Consider the following 20,032-nt stretch of genomic DNA (forward strand, 5'->3'; position numbering starts at 1 on the left):
AGGCTAACTAAGATAACCCAGTAATATAGTGACCAGTTGCCATAGCCACCATAATTTTGAAAAAAAGTGGCATGCACATCTACACATGGTCCTCTATATTTGTGTGAAGTTTCATTGAAATTGGCCTTTCGGTTTAGGAGGAGTTGTCCGGACAAACTTAAAGTTATGGTTCTTATCGGAAAACCTGTTTATAGTGACCAGTTGCCATAGCAACCATAATTTTGAAAGAAAAGAAAGTGGCCTGCACATCTACACATGATCATTAATATTTGTGTGAAGTTTCATCGGAATTGGCCCATCGGTTTAGGAGGAGTTGTCCGGACAAAATGCGTCTACAGACAGACGGATGGACGGACGGACGGACAGACAGACAACATCATTCCAGTATACCCCCCCCCCCCCCCCCCCCCCTAACTTCGTTGCGGGGGTATAATTATAAACAGGACACTTGTTTACTATTTATATAGAATAACACACCCCACTTTAAACTTCACTCGTTATATAAAAATTATAGATTGGAATTTGGAAAAAATAATATTAGAAAAGTAACAAAATAAATTCTGGATATTAAAAAAAATGTGTTTAGCGAAATGGATTTATTTATCATTGAAAAAATATATTGAGTTAAAATTAGTTAATTGAGTTGAAAACTTCCAGTTTATTTGACCTATCTAATACGACATACAGGCTTTCCTTTCATTTATGTGGTCCTAATCACCAAGTGACTGACCTGTTCATCGTTTCTGCTACAACAGTGATAAGCGCATAGTGTTTATATTTGGTTACTGATAAGACTCGTATGTTTATGCGCCACTTTTAGTAACTGCACACAATATATTGTTAACAAACGCTGTCTAATAATCTTGTATACTTGCTTATTTTAGGAGCCTTTCTGATCCCTTACATAACACTCTTGTTGGTGTGCGGCCTACCGCTTTACTATATGGAGATCGAGATGTCACAGTTCTCCGGAAAGGGGCTTTACAGAGTTTGGGACTTCGCCCCACTATTTAGAGGTGCGCCTCCATTCAAAGATACCCCGTTAACCTACCTTGCAGAAGTCCTTAACATTAAACAGGAAATGCAAAAAACGAGCACAATTTTGATTTGTTAAAACCTTCACTTACAAACAATCTTTGTTTCAAATAATATTTATAGATAAGTTTTATAGTTCTGAATAAATATAAATACTTTAGAAAGCTTTAAGCAGTTCAAGGGTAAATACATAATGATGTTTCGGTCCTGTTATATTACAATTGTTCCTTCTAGGGCCTCAGCGTACTTTTGCAGATAGAGATATTTTTTAGATGATGATGATGATGATGATGTTAGCGACGTAAAGCTATAGTCACACCAGATCGTACGATTTCTGAATCGTGCGATTGGGGGCGATTTGGCCGAGTTACGACCGATCGGCAATGTTTGTTGCGATGTCTATTCGCGATCGCATACTGCGATTGGTCCTACGACTGGTGGTAGGTCATCGTACGATTGGTGGTGCGCTTGGTCGCGCAATGACTTACGATTGGAGAAGATTGATCGCAAGATCAATCGTAGGCAATCGTAGGCAATCGTGCGATGAGTGGTGCGATCAGTGACCAATCGCACGATCAGTCGTGGCAACCTGCGATTGCTCGCACGATCAGTCGTGGCAACCTGCGACTGCTCACACGATCAGTCACTCGTCACCATTAGATTGGCGTAATCGAACCGCCTCTCGATCCAGGGACGCACCCAGTACCCAGTACTTCTCGCTCGTTGGTTTCGACGCCGTAGTGATGCTGCAGTAACAACATTGCTTGTATATCCGCCATTTTGTTACCTGTACCCAGGAAAGTGGTTTGCGAGGTAAAGACTGGTGGTGCGACCGATCGTAAGGTCGTGCAAACACTCGGGACAGGTCGTGACTGATCGTACGACCAATTGTGAGGTCGTACGATCGGTGGTACCACCAATCGTAGAGTGGCACGACCAGTGGCACGACCAGTAGCACGACCAATTTGCGACTACTTGGCCCGCGATCATGCACGACTGGTCCTGTGTTCATGTGCGACTGGTGGTACGACCGTTCTGCGACCACTTGCGATTTAGAATCGCAGATCAGAAGTTTTGAACATGACGATCGACCTTGCTGCGACTGATTTTGCGCGTGCGATCACCCACGACTACTGCGACTAGTCGTGCGCTCATGCTACGATTTCCCTGCGATTCCGATTTTCTTCGGTCGCAACTAGGTCGTAACCTGGTCGTAGGTCCGGTGTGACTGGGGCTTAAACAAGCTTCGTTTTTCGTCGGTTTGACGACGTCTATCACTCGTAATATGTAGTTAGTTTGTCAAGTATTGTTTACCGTTCTATTAAAAGATAAGGTCATTTAAGAATGAAAATGATCTTCCTTGTGTATGAGATTCATGCTTGTGGTGAGTGTGTGTGTTTTGGGAGGCTGTGATATATAGGTATTTGTCCCCTTGTGATAGCGCAAAACTGATGCCGACTTTATAGTGCTACCTCGCTGAAGCATACTACTGCAGACACCCAGCAGGACAACCTGCGCGGCCACATTATACTGACAACAGAAGAACCTGTCATCCCACTTCCAAAATGCTGAGCGTTAAGCAAGAGTAGTAGCTACTATTTTTTTTAATAAACTCTGGTATGTCTCGGCCATGGGACAGCTAGGACCCAAAACCTTCCTCACTGAGGCGAACGCTCAACTATCGGCAAAAAGAGAGGCAGGGTACTGTCTCCAATATGTTTAAGACTTAAAATATATGAGAATGATCCTGTAGTTCGAGACTATTATGGGTTAGTTCGCATATAATATTATAGGTGAATGCGTTTGTATTATTATAGGTATATGTATAACGATGTTCATTCTGGGAGGAGTAAGCATGTCCATTTACCCGACTATGCGAGCCTGGACCATAGAGTTCCTGGTCAACTCCTTTCGGTCCACACTGCCCTGGTCAAGCTGTAATAACACGTGGAACACTGACAAGTGTGTCGAGGTCAAAATAGCCAGAAGTGCCCTGTATAACCTCTCAATGACAGTAAGTAGCGAGGTCAAGATCAATTTGGGAAATTTCGATGTTGGAAAATATTTCAATTAATGCTATATCAATATTTAGCGTATTCCGATGTCTATCCCGGTTTCTGCCTTCTTTCAACTATTTTTAATGTCTATACAGCGACTTACCTATGTACACGTATTTGCCGAACTGTTTTGCGGCTTTTCAACTGAATGGAAAGTACAGATGTTTTCAAAGGGACAAAAGCATACAGCAGATAGCCTTGTGACGGGAAAGTTTAATTGAAATCATAGAGAAAACACCCGACATTTCTCAAAATAACAATGAGTTAATATAACGGAACCGAATGTCGACGTCATTCTAGTCAAAACAAGTCAGTTGGCGTAGTGGTAACACGTTTGCATTTTAACTGGTCGGCCGAGATTCGATTCCCCTCTCGGCAAAGAAAAATAGGTTTTGAGGTCATCTGCCCGACCACGCGGGTTTTCTCCGATTTCCTTCCACTGTAACGCCCCTCGCGTGCTGTCATCCAGGAGTGATTAATATAAGTTTGAACAACTTGTTTCGCGTTGTTATAAAGTAAATAATTTGTAAAAAAAAAATAAAAAATCAATAATAATAATATTTTTATTTGTATATGTACAGAACACATCACTAGCTGCTGTTAACAATATGACATTATCTCCAGCAATGGCGCTCGAGAGCATGTCCGCGGCGGAAGAATTTTGGCAGTAAGTTGACCCTAGACTGCATGAAACAATGAAACATATGGCCGTTTCACAACATGTCTTTTGCATGCATTTCTTAAATAGAAATCTCCGATATTGTTATCCTAGCCTCATGGTTAATATCCATGACGTTGCTGGCTTCTCGTGTGTTTTCGTTCCTCCTATCAGTCTGCTTCCTGCTTCAATAAAATGAAATGTTAATTTTGCTTGCTATTTGACCAATGCTAATACATTTACAATATACAAAATCAATATTTATTTGCCCATCGTCATCAGATGGCGGGCTGTTTAGGCCTTGGTCCCCAGTTGTGCCCTGTCTGATCGAGAAAAAAAAATCAAAATATCCGACAGGCAGCCATCTTGGATTTTGACAGTAAAAGTTTTTTTCTTCTATGCCCATTCAATTTGATTCTTATAGAAAAAACAAAGTGAACGACAGTCAGCCCTCTAGGATTTAAAAAGAAAGTTCTTATATCTTCGTTAAGACTCCATATAAAGGTTGCCCGCGTTAACCATTGTTTAGAGAAAAAAGGAAAGTAAGGGAAATAAGAAAAAAAAGTTCTTCATAGAACCGAAACAGATCATTCAATGGTGGACGCTAAGATCTCCCTCGGATCTTGTTTTATTTATTGGAGTGATAGAAAATAAAAACTATCCAAATAAAATCTATCTTGCCATTATCTCAGGCATTTAAGCATAAAAATGTAGTAAATGAAATATCTTCCCCATAAAGGATATTTATCAAAAGAAATAGAGATTTTGTTCACGACCCGATCTAATGTTAGTGGGAACGGTCGTTTGGTGTCATTTGTATAACACTTGCTTGGTTCTTTACCTCTTCTAGACACCACGTCCTTGACCTGTCCTCCGGAATAGAGGACGTTGGTCCTATCAACTGGAAATATGTCCTCTACCTCCTCATCACCCACGTCCTCGTCTACCTGTCCCTGGTGAAAAGTGTCAAATCTTTCGGAAAGGTAGGCTTTTACTTAACTATACCATTTCTTGTGAAAAGTACTGTCCGCTTTTATTTGTTTAAAGTCCTTTCAACAGCTTAGGTCATTCAAGGACGGCTTCCAGTGCGTGCGAAATGCATGCATGTGGTGAGTGTGTATGTGTGTTTTGGGAGGCTGCGGTATGTTGGTGCTAAGTTTCCTTGTGATAGGCCGGAACTTTCGCCGATTTATAGTGCTATCTCACTTTTATATGGTAAAGTCAGCAATCTTTTTCTGGAGAGGTCATTTATTAACTCTGAGGTTCGATCTTGTATCTTGTGGTGTGTGTCATTCATTTCTTTGTGAACAATATGTTGTTATACACAACCAAAAACTGGAATATTTTGAAATGTTAAAGTTACAGGACTTACGATAGTCACGAGAAAAATACCTTACAATGGTTTTTTCCTGTATTTTGAAATTGTCATAATTGCAATTAAGGAGATACGGAGATTATTTCCCGCCAACTAATTAGTATAGAACAGATTGTAATTATATAACGGATTTAATATACAATAAATGCATTTACGTGTAATATTCAATGTAATAGAAAGTTTCGTACACTTTTTTATAAAACATTAAAGTGATATGAATTAAAACGGGCGATATTTTTAAGGATACATTAAGGATCATATGCCTTTGAAGATTTCTTTCATGAAGCTAAAGCAGTGAAAAATTATCTTTGAATTTAATGTAGAACAGGTTAACAAAGTCCAATGTGAGTATCCAAGTCTTCTATGGTATATTGAAAGGTTAAATTTTCTTTGAAGAGTTAACGGTAACTGGGTATATTTTACATAAAATGTTTCACGTCAAAACTGAATGTTTACTTCGAGTAAAACATGGTCTTCGAGTTATCAGAGCTCGAGATAACAATGCCTAATAAAAGGCAGGCTGTCGGTAAACTGTATGCTCAGTATAGGTTATACACTGTAAGCATGACACAAACGATACGATACTGTAAAGGTCATCAATATAATTTTAATTTTCATGGTTGAAAAAAAAAAAAAAAAAAACAGAAGCGATAAATATGGTTGGGTTTTGTGCATCTTCGCTAGCCAAGGCTTCTGATTATGTTACACTCCACGAACCCTTGGCAGATATAGTCGTGTTTAAACCAATTAAATTGCGTTTAACATTAAGGGTTGGTTTCGCTGAAAACAAAAATTGCGGCGCCCAGTACATGGCATTTTACCTAAATACAGGGACGTACAATCTTTAGGGCAACATTCACAGTGTTTGATCAATTGATAGAAGTGATTGATCACATATCTCATCAAAATGACACAAGCCTCCATGTGTGCTAGTAAACATTACCGATGAAGTACATCGCGATCAGTAACGCTGGTTTTGATTGGTCAAAAATTTCATGTGTAAAGGGTGGTAATTTCGAATCTCCGCTAGAGGTCCAGAACTCACGACTATATATGCTAAGGGTTCGTGGAGTGTAACGTAATCAGAAGCCTTGTCTAGCAAAGATGGGTTTTGTGAGGAAATTATAAAACTTATATTGTAACTTTTTTTTATTATATTTTGAGCACGTTTATTCTACACGATTTCATTCAATCGTAGAGAACCACGAAAAATTAAAACACTTTTGAAACAACCACATTAAACTCTTATACATTTCCAGTTTGTAGAATAAAATAGTCTCATCCTGGTAGTTTCCTCGCATTGATGACACTTCGAGATGTATCTGTGTGTATTGATGGTTGGCAGGTGATGTATGTGACGGCTTTGCTACCCATTGCGTTGGTCCTAGTTATTTGGATCCGAGCCCTGATTTTACCTGGTGCATTGACGGGTATGGCATACTTCATAACACCAGACTTCTCGGTACTCTCCAATACTAAAGTAAGTACTCACCGTGGTTTACTGGTTTTAATATCGAGCTACTTCTTTTGCCTAGTCACCATTCTGTGAATAACTAAATAACAGCGCCAAAGTGAGTGGAATATCAGAACAACGTCCAACAATCCTATATGAACATTCGGATCACTCTGATTTCATCAATAACATCTTGTTACCATAATGGTAAATACGAATGGAGACATAACAGACAGCAGGTAACCAATCACCGTATATAAATATCGTCAGCGATCAATCAAAGTAGACAGACTATTTATATCCATGCGCAAACCCCACACTATGACTGGTACATCGACCAATTAGAATGCTACCTTCATTGATAGTAGAAAAACGGTATAATCTAACAGTGATATTTATTAATCTAGGTGTGGATAGAGGCGGGATTCATGGCATTTTACACACTCGGACCTGGTTGGGGAGGACTGGCAACATTCGGCTGTCACAACAAATTCAAAGAAAACATCCTGACGTACGCATATGTAGTCCCGGTAATTGATTAAGTTCTGAATCAATGGCTGAAGCTCGATATCTGATCTAACGATTGAAAATGTCCAAATTGAAATGAAATAGCCATGCTATGACTCAGAGTTATTTATTGCAAACCGATCTTAAACATATATAAAACAGGACACATATTCATTGTCATGGCTCATTTTAAGTATTCGGGATGAAATAAGTGGTTGTGTCAACAGCAGCGAATTGTTGGGACTGCTTGCCAGGATAGAAATTAGGCAAAATATCACAAAAGGTATTTTTGTGCGTGTGAGTAATTAAAGCAAATAAGTTAACATATTTTGTTTTGCTTGTCAGTATTGCCACTAGCTCATCACTGACACTTTAACCATGTTGTTGATCATGGTAAATGATTCAGCTAATGTTGCTCCTTTTGGTATTTCAGTGACGTCACAATAACCACTGTTGTTGTTGTATTGTTTGGACTGTTGAATGGTCTAGTGGTGTTTGCCGTAGTAGGCGTCATGGCTGAGGAGTCCGGAATTCCTGTCCCAGAAATAATTACGTCAGGTACATTTTTCCATATCCTTATCTTCATGCTTAAAATAGCATATTGTTGGATACCAAAGCATATCCGTCAACTGATATGTTGTATCAATTCTTACATATCCAGATATGTAGAATTTTATTTGGAGGCATTATTGTATCTAGCTCCAGCTTCATCCACGTTCCTTAAATTAAAATGAATGCATAAGATATAAGCAAAATCTTAGTTTAGGCATTTTCATTATATTCAGAAACGGTTGCCTATAGGTGATTTTAAGTTACGGATTAACTTTCGTTAAGGAAAGTTTTCAAATTGTTGTTTAGGTTTATGTTTGTAAAGGTTATCTTGTTTACCTAGATTGAAGGGCACGATATACCATATTATACTGTGGCAAAACCAACTGACACCATAGCTTTTCATGTCCGAACTGTGAATCGAACCCCAGTCGCCTAGGTGTTACCACTGTGCCACCTAACCACCCATTGATTTCTTTATTGTGTTTACGCATATAGATGCGAGTTTTTAGAACAATATATATACAGATCTTTAGATATTTTAGATGAGTTTAAGCTAAACTTAAAGGGACAAGTATGCTTTGTATAATTCAGGCAGAATCTATAAATATATATACATACAAAAGATGTCGCGGTCAATAGTTATCTGCTACATAGCCAATGTTCAGTATGGTCAGTTTAAGTTTGGGGAAAGCCCACGTCCGATGAAGCGATACTTCAAACATGGTACAACATGTCGCGCCCTCTGTTGACACATACACGCGATCGAAGTACGGCAGATCTGATTTCTCGTATACTTATTTCTTTGGATTTTTGTTTCTTGGAACTGAAAAAACTGATATTTTATATACATATATTCAGTTTAATGATTTTTTCGAGACAGTGGTATACTAGAGTCTTCAAACCCTTTTGTGAATCTCCTGGCTATAACTAAACCCTGAACGTTTAGTGGATGTAAGAACAGTCCAGCAGGGGTGTTTACATTCGATCTCATTTTTTTGCATTATGTATTATTTTAGCTTCAGTTAAAAAGATTTTGACTTAAGTTAAAAGACATTGTCAACTTAAGTCAAAACCTTTTTAACTTAAGCTAAATTAATACATAATGCAAAAAGAGGTTTTTCAACTTAAGTCAAAATCTTTTTAGCTTAAGTCAAAATCTTTTCAGCTTAAGTCAAAAAACTTTTTACCTTAAGCTATTATGTATTAAATATCAAAACGGCTTGCCATTATCATCTAGATTTTAATTAGATGGCTGCTAATATAAACCGTTCGATATAATGCCTTAGTTATTTTAAGAGCTAAACAATTAATTTTATTAGTACATCATCACTTGCAGTCTATGTATTTTATAGTATATGTACATTTTTTCTATATCAGTACTATTATGAACTATTGCTTTGTATGTTTTTGTGTCCGGTGAAGAGGATTGTGCAAATCCTGTACTGGAATAAACTAAAAAATAAATGATTCCAATATGCGCAGGACTTTGCTAAAAACTCCTGTTCACTTTCGTTGCAAATGGTATAAATACATGTTTATAATGTAAAAGAATTGATATAAACAGCATGGCCGAAGTTTAAAATCGTGGGTTTGGAAATGTGTGCCTCTTCTCTGTGATTACATGTAGATTCCTTTTACAAATGTAGCATCAGTCCTCGTGAATGTCAGATATTGGTGTGCTGTCAAAACTACAAACTCACGAACGCTTTGTAACTTACACTTTAATATATGATAAGACGTGTGCTATTATGTTTCTGGAAATTGGATGGTCATAAAACTGAGAAATTGGACAGCCTACATTTTATATCCTCAAGGTCCCGACATCATGTCCACGTGATAGAAAAACAAGGGCCCAATGGGCCCAAATCGCTCACCTGTAATGCAGTGATCTTTTCATATATGGATCCTGCAGTTATTTGAAAGCATGCTACAGGACCAATATAATGTCTCTCTGCACTTTGGCTTTTCACTAAAAGTCATTTAAAGATTTAAGCATACTTGATCGACGTGACCTTGAATGTGAGTCAAGGTCATTCATTTGAACAAACTTGGTAGCCCTTTACCGCAGCATGCTACAGTCCCAATATCAACTCCCTGGGACTCTTGGTTATTGAGAAGAAGTCGTTTAAAGATTTTAGCCTTTTGACCCCTGTGACCTTGAATGAAAGTCAAGGTCATTCATTTGAACAAACTTGGTAGCCCTTCACCCCAGCATGCTACAGGCCAAATATTAGGTCTCTGGGACTGTTGGTTATCGAGAAGAAGTCGTTTAAAGATTTTAGCCTTTTTGGCCCCTGTGACCTTGAATGAAGGTCAAGGTCATTCATTTGAACAAACTTGGTAGCCCTTCACTCCAGCATGCTACAGACCCAATATCAACTCCCTGGGACTCTTGGTTATTGAGAAGAAGTTGTTTAAAGATTTTAGCCTTTTTGACCCCTGTGACCTTGAATGAAGGTCAAGGTCATTCATTTGAACAAACTTGGTAGCCCTTTACCCCAGCATGCTACAGACCCAATATCAACTCCCTGAGACTCTTGGTTATTGAGAAGAAGTCATTTAAAGATTTTAGCCTTTTTGACTCCTGTGACCTTGAATGAAAGTCAAGGTCATTCATTTGAACAAACTTGGTAGCCCTTCACCCCAGCATGCTACAGGCCAAATATTAGGTCTCTGGGACTCTTGGTTATTGAGAAGAAGTCGTTTAAAGATTTTAGCCTTTTTGACTCCTGTGACCTTGAATGAAAGTCAAGGTCATTCATTTGAACAAACTTGGTAGCCCTTTACCCCAGCATGCTACAGGCCAAATATTAGGTCTCTGGGACTGTTGGTTATCGAGAAGAAGTCGTTTAAAGATTTTAGCCTTTTTGGCCCCTGTGACCTTGAATGAAGGTCAAGGCCATTCATTTGAACAAACTAGGTAGCCCTTCACCCCAGCATGCTACAGACCCAATATCAACTCCCTGGGACTCTTGGTTATTGAGAAGAAGTCGTTTAAAGATTTTAGCCTTTTTGATCCCTGTGACCTTGAATGAAAGTCAAGGTCATTCATTTGAACAAACTTGGTAGCCCTTCACCCGAGCATGCTACAGACCCAATACCAACTCCCTGGGACTCTTGGTTATTGAGAAGAAGTCGTTTAAAGATTTTAGCCTTTTTGACTCCTGTGACCTTGAATGAAGGTCAAGTTCATTCATTTGAACAAACTTGGTAGCCCTTCACCCCAGCATGCTACAGACCCAATATCAAGTCCCTGGGACTCTTGGTTATTGAGAAGAAGTCGTTTAAAGATTTTAGCCTTTTTGACTCCTGTGACCTTGAATGAAGGTCAAGGTCATTCATTTGAACAAACTTTGTAGCCCTTCACCCCAGCATGCTACAGACCCAATATCAAGTCCCTGGGACTCTTGGTTATTGAGAAGAAGTCGTTTAAAGATTTTAGCCTTTTTGACTCCTGTGACCTTGAATGAAAGTCAAGGTCATTCATTTGAACAAACTTGGTAGCCCTTCACCCCACGCATGCTACAGACCCAATATCAAGTCCCTGGGTCTTTTGGCTATTTAGAAGAAGTCGTCTAATTTTTTTTTAGCATATTTGACTCCTGTGACCTTGAATGAAAGTCAAGGTCATTCATTTGAACAAACTTGGTAGCCCTTTACCCCAGCATGCTACAGACCCAATATCAACTCCCTGAGACTCTTGGTTATTGAGAAGAAGTTGTTTAAAGATTTTAGCCTTTTTGACCCCTGTGACCTTGAATGAAGGTCAACGTTATTCATTTGAACAAACTTGGTAGCCCTTCACCCCAGCATGCTACAGGCCCAATATTAGGTCTCTAGGCCTTTTGGTTATTGAGAAGAAGTTGCTTGAATGGAAAGTTGACGCCGGACGGACGGCCGGACGGACGACGGACGGACGACGGACGCCGCGCCACGGCATAAGCTCACTTGCCCTTCGGGCAGGTGAGCTAAAAACATTGGCTAAATGAAAAATAGATTTCGATGTACATTTTGCGCAACTCCTGTTCAGAGAAGTATACCAGGGATCTTTTGCTTGATAATATTTAATCATAAACAAAACAAAATGTTTTACATGATCGATGTGAAATTCATAATTGCTACACTCTTTAAAATGGAATACCAAACTTGACATCCGGATGAAGGTAAATTAATATGAAATGTTACGTTTATTGGAGTTTAAATATGCAAAGTCGGCCCACGGTGCAATATTACACTTACCATTTTATATCGCAAATGCTTGACTATGTAACTAAATAACAATATTATAGGTCTCTGACTGGGCTGGCACTTTTATAAAATATTGTTGCTTTATGTGATAATATTTTGAAAATAAGCAGCTATTTCAAACTGATAGCTACTCTTGTAACTTTGGCTAATGTCCCGTCGAGTTGGATCAGTTTATGAACTTAAGTGAATATTGTACCGCCACAGGAATCGGGTATTTTTAAATAAACAAGGATGGATAGTATTGCAACAGCAATACAAAGTCCCCTGCCTGACCCAGGAGTGCAACTATTTATTTCCCATTTTTTAAACTACGTGTTATACTGATAATGTATACCAAGTTTCGTTAAAATCGGAGTAGTACTTTAGGAGGAGTTGTCCGGACAAGTCTCAACCAATGAGAAGTTGGCGGCCATTTTGAAAATTGGTTTTTCGGAAAAAAAATGTAGGATGCACAACTACATGTTATACTGATCATGAATACCAAATTTCGTTAAAATCGGAGTAGTACTTTAGGAGGAGTTGTCCGGACAAGTCTCAACCAATGAGAAGCCGGCAGCCATTTTGAAAAATGAATTTTCGAAAAAGGAAAATGTGGGATGCACAACTACATGTTATACTGATCATGTATACCAAGTTTCATTAAAATCGGAGTAGAACTTTAGGAGGAGTTTTCCGGACAAGCCTCAACCAATGAGAAGCCGGCAGCCATTTTGAAAATTGGTTTTTGGAAAAAAAAAAATGTGGGATGCACAACTACATGTTATACTGATCATGTATACCAAGTTTCATTGAAATCGGAGTAGTACTTTAGAAGGAGTTGTCCGGACAACTATTGCGTGACAGACAGACAGACAGACAGACAGACAGACAGACAGACAGACGGACGGACGGACAGACGGACAGACGGACGGACGGACGGACGGACAGACGGACGGAGGGTAAACCTATAGTCCCCCCGTTTTTCAAACGGCAGGGGACTAATAACTGATAAACTAATACATATCTCTCTCTAACTAAATAAAATACCGTATGGCGGATAGTATTTTTATGAGTAGAACTATGTTAATTATCAAATTATGTAACATCCGATTTCTGTGATAGATCTATATACAGAAATCGGATGTTACCTAATTTGACACATGTTTGGAATTATATATAATTTTGTATGTACCCGAAATTGAAGAAATGCATGTATATTGCTTTTGATCCCTGGAAAGATCGGTTTACAATACTGAGAGTGCAACTGAAAAAAGAGAGCAAGGTTCAGCAGATGTTTTGTGTTTCTACCATGGAAAGTTACAATTTATTTACCAAACCCTATTTTTACACCCAAAATATATCGAATATAGACAATACTTTGGGCATGTGTAGTGAGGTTACAATACATAAAATATACCTAAATCTAAATGATCATTCTCACTAAGTTACATGAACATCTAACGACATCGTATAAGGGTTCATTCAGGATAACCTTTTGGATTAATCAATCAAATTACTTCTTACAGAATGTTGGAAATGAATTTCGTATGTGAGAAATAGCATGACTAGAGTGCATAGCTTGCATAATCTGCCAATCTGTTTCAAGTCATTTCGCCAACGAAGCATATACAATGTAGATATGTTGAACCGAAATGGTTAGCTTCAGATGCATGATGTGGCGAATGGGTGAGATCGGTGACATTGAAAAAATAACAATTTGCCCTGAGAGTGAAATATTAAGGAAGTCAAATCTCTGATGTTTGCAAATCTTCTCCGGTATGTATCATGTTTTTACTGAAAACTTGTTTATTTACAACCCGCGACATTTTCCTTTGTTTATTAAAAAGAGATTATGTAAACCACGCGTTTTGTAAAAATAAAAGCACAAAGAATTGAGAAATTTTGAAAATTCCTGCACTATTTTACTTCTATAAAGCCATATAATATCGTCAGGTTGGTTTTCCAAGTGATATTTTTCAATTTCATTGCAATAATTCTTATATATAATCTCTAGTTTAAATTACCCTTAAGAGGCCCCGTAAAAATTGCAAGTGGATTGTATTACCGAGTGCATTTCCTCCGGCATTTTCATTTGTGTACGAAAAATAACCCAGCTAACTCCTATGTATGTGATTTATATCACTTTTGATGTAATGGAAACACTACTTAACAAGTACAAATGGAATTATGATAATAGAAGTTGTAAAGAACTGTCCCCGTTTGGTACGAGAATCGTAGCAATTTAAAATATCCGCTGACGGCTTCAAATGCAAACCAATATATTTTACGGTCACGTGACGGGGCTGAGCTTGGACACTTGATTACAAGTCAAAGTGTGTAGAGACGGAGTGCTCATTTGCATATACATCGTATGGTTATACGATGAAGACCCCCCTCCTTATAATCAATTTAAAAAAAAACCCGCATGGGAAACATAAACTTTTATCAATATATGGCCAAGGATAGTTCATAAGTACACTTTCATGAAAAAAATTGTGAAATAATAAAAAAGAAAACAAACTTTACTAAATTGTCCCTTTAAGGTCTTGTTCAAAACAGGATGCACTTAAGTGCCATCTACAATAAGCATTTTAATTTTCATATTGTCAGGGGGATTTTCTTTAGGCTTCGTAGCATATCCCCAGGCGCTTACCTACCTGCCATTTTCCCAGGTGTGGGCTGTTCTCTTCTTCCTAGCCCTGCTTATGCCCGGGATGGACATGCAGGTAACTATTGTCAATGTTATTATTCCTTTCACGTACGTAATTATTTCATAAAGTGATACTTTGCATTGTATTTGTAATGTAAACATCAATATTCATGTTCTTGGAATAAATTAAGTACCAAATTATGTATATACTCTTTAATTGCACCAAGACGGGATTTTGGATATTCCAATTTTAATCTGCATGCAAATAGCGTTCACTCTTTTGATGCAGACCGTGACCTTTGAACCGATGATGAATATTTTGGAGGAGGCATTTCCGAGACTTCGTAGGCACCGATTGATAGTATTGGGAGCGATATTTATCGTCGTTTTCCTGTTTGAGCTTCCCTTCCTAACAAGGGTAAGTGGTGGATAATTGTACAGTCATTCAACAGTCGCTGGACGTTGCTTGACTGCATCTGGATATTTTACATGTCTTTGACAGAATTCGACTATAGGCTGACAAATTTACAACGCACGGTTTCGAGAGGAGCAGCCTAATGAAGACCATGGAAAAGTTATCTTTTCGAAATGTTCTATGTCCTTTTGAGACCAACCAACCAATTGTTTTCCCATATACTTTGCTGTTAACGTTTGGAGTATATCATTAAAATTCTTGAATTCAATATGGCAATTATGATTTATAAGAAAAGCTTAGGGTCTCATATAGCACTTAATAAAAAAAAGTTGTGTCTTTCAGCTCAGACTTTTTCCAGGGTAGTCATTTTGAAAATAGGTGAATTTCGTAGTTAAAATTCTCAAAAATCTGTAATGTTTACCTATTAATTATTATGACCTGAACTTTTGAAAAAAATCAATCAATCGGACTTACGAAATGTATATCAACATTTCCTATGGATAGTTACCTATCAGGCTACATATCTATTTTGTATCTTTATAATATACTGACCAATCAGTGGCTGCAAGACATTTTATCCCTGGCTCAACTTTCTATACACAGGGGATGTTTAAAAAAAAACTATTTTTTCAATTGGTTGGTTGTTCCCTTAATGCGAAATAAAGTCAGACATGTTTGATATTTGTTAATATGCCTGGTGGATGTGAGATAGCACTTTAAATCGGCAAAAGTTCCGGCCTATCACAAGGAGACTTAACACGAACATACCACAGCCTCCCATAACACACATACGCACTCGACACACGCATACATACCGCACGCACGGGAGGCCGTCCTTAAATGACCTTAGATGTTAATAGGACGTTAAACAAAATAAACCAAACCAAACCAAACCAATTATCACCATCCTAGTTCTCACTGGTGTCTGCCCTGCAGGTAGGGCGTAAAAATTGTACCGGCTGCCCCCATTGCATGATCGTAAGAGGCGACTAAATTTAGGATCTTATCTTTTCTCTTCTTAACAACGTTCTTCTTCCTAATGTCTCCCTTAACAATGCCTCACTTTTGGGAAATAGTTGAACGTTCGCAGCTGTGAGGAAGGCTTTGGGTTCTGTCCCCTAGCCGAGACATACCAGAGCCTTTAAAAATGGTAGTTACTACTCCTGCTTAGCGCTCAGCATATATGGAGTGGGACGACTGGTTCGCCCGTTGTCAGTATAATGTGACCGAGTGGGGTGTGCTGCTTGGTGTATTCGGCAGTATGCTTCAGTGAGGTAGCACTATAAATCGGCAAAAGTTCCGGCCTATCCCAAGGAGACTTAACACGAACATACAACAGCCTCCCAAAACACACATACGCACTCACCACACGCATGCATTTCGCACGCACGGGAGGCCGTCCTTAAATGACCTTAGCTGTTAATAGGACGTTAAACAAAATAATCCAAACCAAAATCTCACTGGTGTAACTTAACAAGCATTTGATCTAGATTTGTATTACGGGTGTCGCCGTGACCTATATTTGTATGACGGGTGTCGTCGATGAAATCGAAGACACTTACTCTTCAGGAGTACCTGGTCTTGTTCTCCGAGTAATTTTCATGGAAATCTTTATTTTTGTGTTTGTGCTCGTTTTATCGATTTCGAATGGGTATATTCTGTTGTTTTACTGATTATATAGGACATACATGTACTGGTCATGTAAAAGAAAACATAATAAATCATACCATCATTGTTTAACGTGTTTATAGGAATGATGTCCAAGGGTCGTTTCTATTTCTTTTTGTGTGGTTGATGAGGAAAGTTGGTGATGATATTATGTGAAAAAAATGGGTTTGAGAAGCCATGAACTTCAACACTTATCTAGCATATACAGTATTTATTATTATCTACCCTCACAGGCCGGAGCGTACGTCTTCCAGCTAATGGACTGGTATGGAGCAGCCTTCAGTGTGGTAGCTAACGCCCTTCTTGAGGCCGTCGTCTTCTTTTGGATATATGGCAAGTAAACTTGTCATCTACTGCAAATCAATTGGTTTATTTTTGCGATTGTTTGACAAACCGCTTAATAGCGAGCAAGGAATACTTGCACAACAATGCAAACACTGAATAAGTCATCTTTGACACATTTCTATAGCTTCCAACCTTATTAGGTATATTCTAATTTTAGATCTCGAAGAATAGAGCAATTTCTGAAATCGTCTGAAAGGTCAATCCGAAATTGTTTTTAAAATTATGGACACATTTTTGTGTCGCCTTGAAAAGGTGACATATAGGTATTACTATGTCAGCGTCGTCGGTGTCGGTGGTGGCGTCGTCCGCACAATGGTTTCCGTCCAATAACTTGAGTTCCCTTTGGCCAATCAAACTCAAACTTCATAGTGTTTCCTTACCAAAAGGTTCGAAGGTCAAGGTCACTGTTTCTATTAATAGAAAAATGGTTTCCATGCAATAACTCGAGTTCCCTTCAGCCAATCAAACTCAAACTTCACACAGTGCTTCCTTACCAAAAGCGCTTGCTTAGTATTGCTTTTCAGGTTCAAAGGTCAAAGGTCCTTGCTACTATAAATAGAAAATATGTTTGCTTGCAATAACTCGAGATCCCTTGGGCCAATCAAACTCAAACTTGATGCATTGCTTTCTTATAGGAAGTGCTTGCTTGGGATCGTTTTAAGTTTCAAAGGTCAAGGTCACTGTTGCTATTTATAGAAACTTCCATATAACTTCCGTGAAATTAATTTTTTTTAAATAAAACATATTTGAGGTTTTATTTCATCTCCTGGTTGTTTTTATTGTTTTTTATTAGAACAATTCGGTTTTCTAAAAGCAGAACGTTTTCCTAGATTCGTTAAGTGACTTACTTCATCGTAGATGTGACAAAGGGAGTAACGACTTTGTGGGATGTTTTGTCGGCGTCTTTCCCGTATTTGACTTGTCTACAAGCGTGGTACATCAGATGAGATTAAAATTCATTATAAATGTATGCCCTGGTTTAATGCTATAGAGCTAATGTTAAAATACGGTTAGACCGACGTCAATGTTGAGGTATTCCATAATTACATTTAATCAATCTTGTACCAGAGGAAATGAAAGACCTCAAATGTCAACGGAAATATATTGGTTGCAAATAATCTCGACATGTTTCATTTTAAGGAGGAGACCGAGTGAGCCGGGACGCAATGATGATGTTTGGACGTCCACTTCCTGCATTCATCCGAGTCAGTGCTGCCTACATCACACCCGTGGCCCTGTTTGTATGTGTTAGAAACAGTACATAGAACTGATGACACAATGAATTTAATCTTATCCTCTCAACTCAGCTTTGAAATCCTTGTTGTTATATAATTGTTTATCTTAGATGGTCATTGTAATCATAATCCAAGCAAGTCAACAATTCGTATTTTCCCCTAAATATCTACACCAGTTCATTCACGGATTTAAAGTATAAACAATAATAAATATTGACCAATTTCATATACGCAATCTATGTTTGATGTTGAGTCACATGTTCAAAATTAAGTAAAGCAATCAACATCAATTATATGGTCCAATAGAGTAGAAAATGATTTGTCGTATATTATTGATTCTGGCTGTATTAACGGCAGTTTGGTTTGGTTTATCTTGTTTAACGTCCTATTAACAGCTAAGGTCATTTAAGGACGGCCTCCCGTGCGTGCGACATGCATGCGTGTGGTGAGTGCGTATGTGTGTTTTGGGAGGCTGCGGTATGTTCGTGTTAAGTATCCTTGCACAAGCCTTATTTCTACATACATATTGAAGGCCAATTACGATCCTTCTAATCACAAGTTGGTACTTCCACACCAAGTTCTTAGCTTCGAAGAAGAGTCAAAGAACGAAAGACTTAACAGATGTTTCATGTAGTTTTTATGGATAATAAGACCTATACAGTATTGATTCATTCCTAATGAAATATAATTTTACTTGTGTGTCTTTTGCACAATTTTCCTGTAGATGCTGTTGGTGATCAGTTTCTTTTCCTACCGCCCTCCCACATATGGAACCTACATCTACCCGGACTACTGTAATGTACTGGGCTGGGCACTGGTCACTCTTACAGTTCTGCCTTTCTTTGTGATGTTTATAGTTCTACTTAAGCAATCAAGCGGTACATTGACTCAGGTAAGTGTAGTTCATGGGGACAATGACTCAGGTAGTCGTAGTCCATGGAGACCTTGACTCAGGTAAGTACAGTTCATGGGGACATCGACTCAGGTAGGTGTAGTCCATGGAGACCTTGACTCAGGTAGGTGTAGTCCATGGAGACCTTGACTCAGGTAAGTACTGTCCACAGGAACATCGACTCAGGGATTTTACCTACCTGGGGTAATGTGGCCGTATACTGTCTCGGAAAATCGCCCAGGTAAAAAAGCATCAATGAGATCTTTATGACGGGTATTTAAAAAAAAAGTAATGATACATCATATGAACTAAAAAGCGATAATCAATAACGTTTTGTAAATATCACAGATATCTTATGTTCTCGGTACAAATTAATGGAACCTCTATATCTCAAGATAAACATTTCAAAGTGTGCTCCATATTAAACTTGTTTTTTCTATAAATCTGCAGTCATGTCTTTCTTCATCCCATAATCATTGTTGTAGCGCTTTCGCAAGACTTCATCGCCAATGTTGACATGGTATCCAGTAGAACCTAAGTTTAGAGAACTTTACCGGAAGTCAGAGATATCACGTGGCAGCTCATTATCACAGTTAGCTTGGTTTAACCTGACAGGGCGTGGAGGTATTAGTATTAACAGTGAAAGCATTGTTTTGGACGACAGCGAATGCGCAGTCTTGAAATATACCGCTAATATATATTGATATTTTGAATTAAAATACCAATAATGTATATTGATATTTTAATTTATATTGTTTTAATTTTCATGTATCTTTATCACTTGTATTAAATTCTAAAAATGATTCATGTAGTGTTGTCGTTATCAGTTGAACTGTAAAAGATAAATTTTATTGCCTTTACGCTAGGAAACTTAGAAAGCTGTGTATCTCTGGAAGCTATGGTATTAAAAAAAATGTTAGCTATATATCTAAATTCATGAGTCTATGCATATGTTTGTTTATG

The 20,032-nt window shown here is 38.3% G+C and overlaps 2 protein-coding genes across 2 annotated transcripts; both read left to right on the top strand.

The window, feature by feature from the left end:
* Nucleotides 1-884: 884 nt before the first annotated feature.
* LOC117337503 (sodium-dependent dopamine transporter-like) lies at nt 885-17,283 on the top strand. The gene is made up of 10 exons (XM_033898510.1): nt 885-1,016; nt 2,853-3,049; nt 3,674-3,759; nt 4,601-4,733; nt 6,471-6,605; nt 6,986-7,089; nt 7,519-7,643; nt 14,475-14,590; nt 14,804-14,932; nt 16,831-17,283. The coding sequence occupies exons 1-10, from the start codon at nt 944-946 to the stop codon at nt 16,936-16,938; spliced, it is 1,206 nt and encodes a 401-aa protein (XP_033754401.1). The 5' UTR covers nt 885-943; the 3' UTR covers nt 16,939-17,283.
* A 374-nt stretch (nt 17,284-17,657) lies between these two features.
* Nucleotides 17,658-19,798, top strand: LOC117337504 (sodium- and chloride-dependent glycine transporter 2-like). The gene is made up of 3 exons (XM_033898511.1): nt 17,658-18,183; nt 18,902-19,069; nt 19,555-19,798. The coding sequence occupies exons 1-3, from the start codon at nt 18,109-18,111 to the stop codon at nt 19,771-19,773; spliced, it is 462 nt and encodes a 153-aa protein (XP_033754402.1). The 5' UTR covers nt 17,658-18,108; the 3' UTR covers nt 19,774-19,798.
* The last annotated feature ends 234 nt before the right edge of the window (nt 19,799-20,032 follow it).

This window comes from Pecten maximus, chromosome 11, assembly GCF_902652985.1.
Source record: "Pecten maximus chromosome 11, xPecMax1.1, whole genome shotgun sequence".
NCBI classification, from domain to species: domain Eukaryota; kingdom Metazoa; phylum Mollusca; class Bivalvia; order Pectinida; family Pectinidae; genus Pecten; species Pecten maximus.

Bases quoted from the DNA above. Each gene is read 5' to 3' on its own strand.
- LOC117337503 (XM_033898510.1), top strand. From the start codon at position 944: ATGGAGATCGAGATGTCACAGTTCTCCGGAAAGGGGCTTTACAGAGTT. The intron at 1,017-2,852 runs GTGCGCCTCCAT...GTATTATTATAG, and splicing joins CTTCGCCCCACTATTTAGAG to GTATATGTATAACGATGTTC. The intron at 4,734-6,470 runs GTAGGCTTTTAC...GATGGTTGGCAG, and splicing joins GTGTCAAATCTTTCGGAAAG to GTGATGTATGTGACGGCTTT.
- LOC117337504 (XM_033898511.1), top strand. From the start codon at position 18,109: ATGATGATGTTTGGACGTCCACTTCCTGCATTCATCCGAGTCAGTGCT. The intron at 18,184-18,901 runs GTATGTGTTAGA...ATTTTCCTGTAG, and splicing joins TCACACCCGTGGCCCTGTTT to ATGCTGTTGGTGATCAGTTT. The intron at 19,070-19,554 runs GTAAGTGTAGTT...TCATTGTTGTAG, and splicing joins CAAGCGGTACATTGACTCAG to CGCTTTCGCAAGACTTCATC.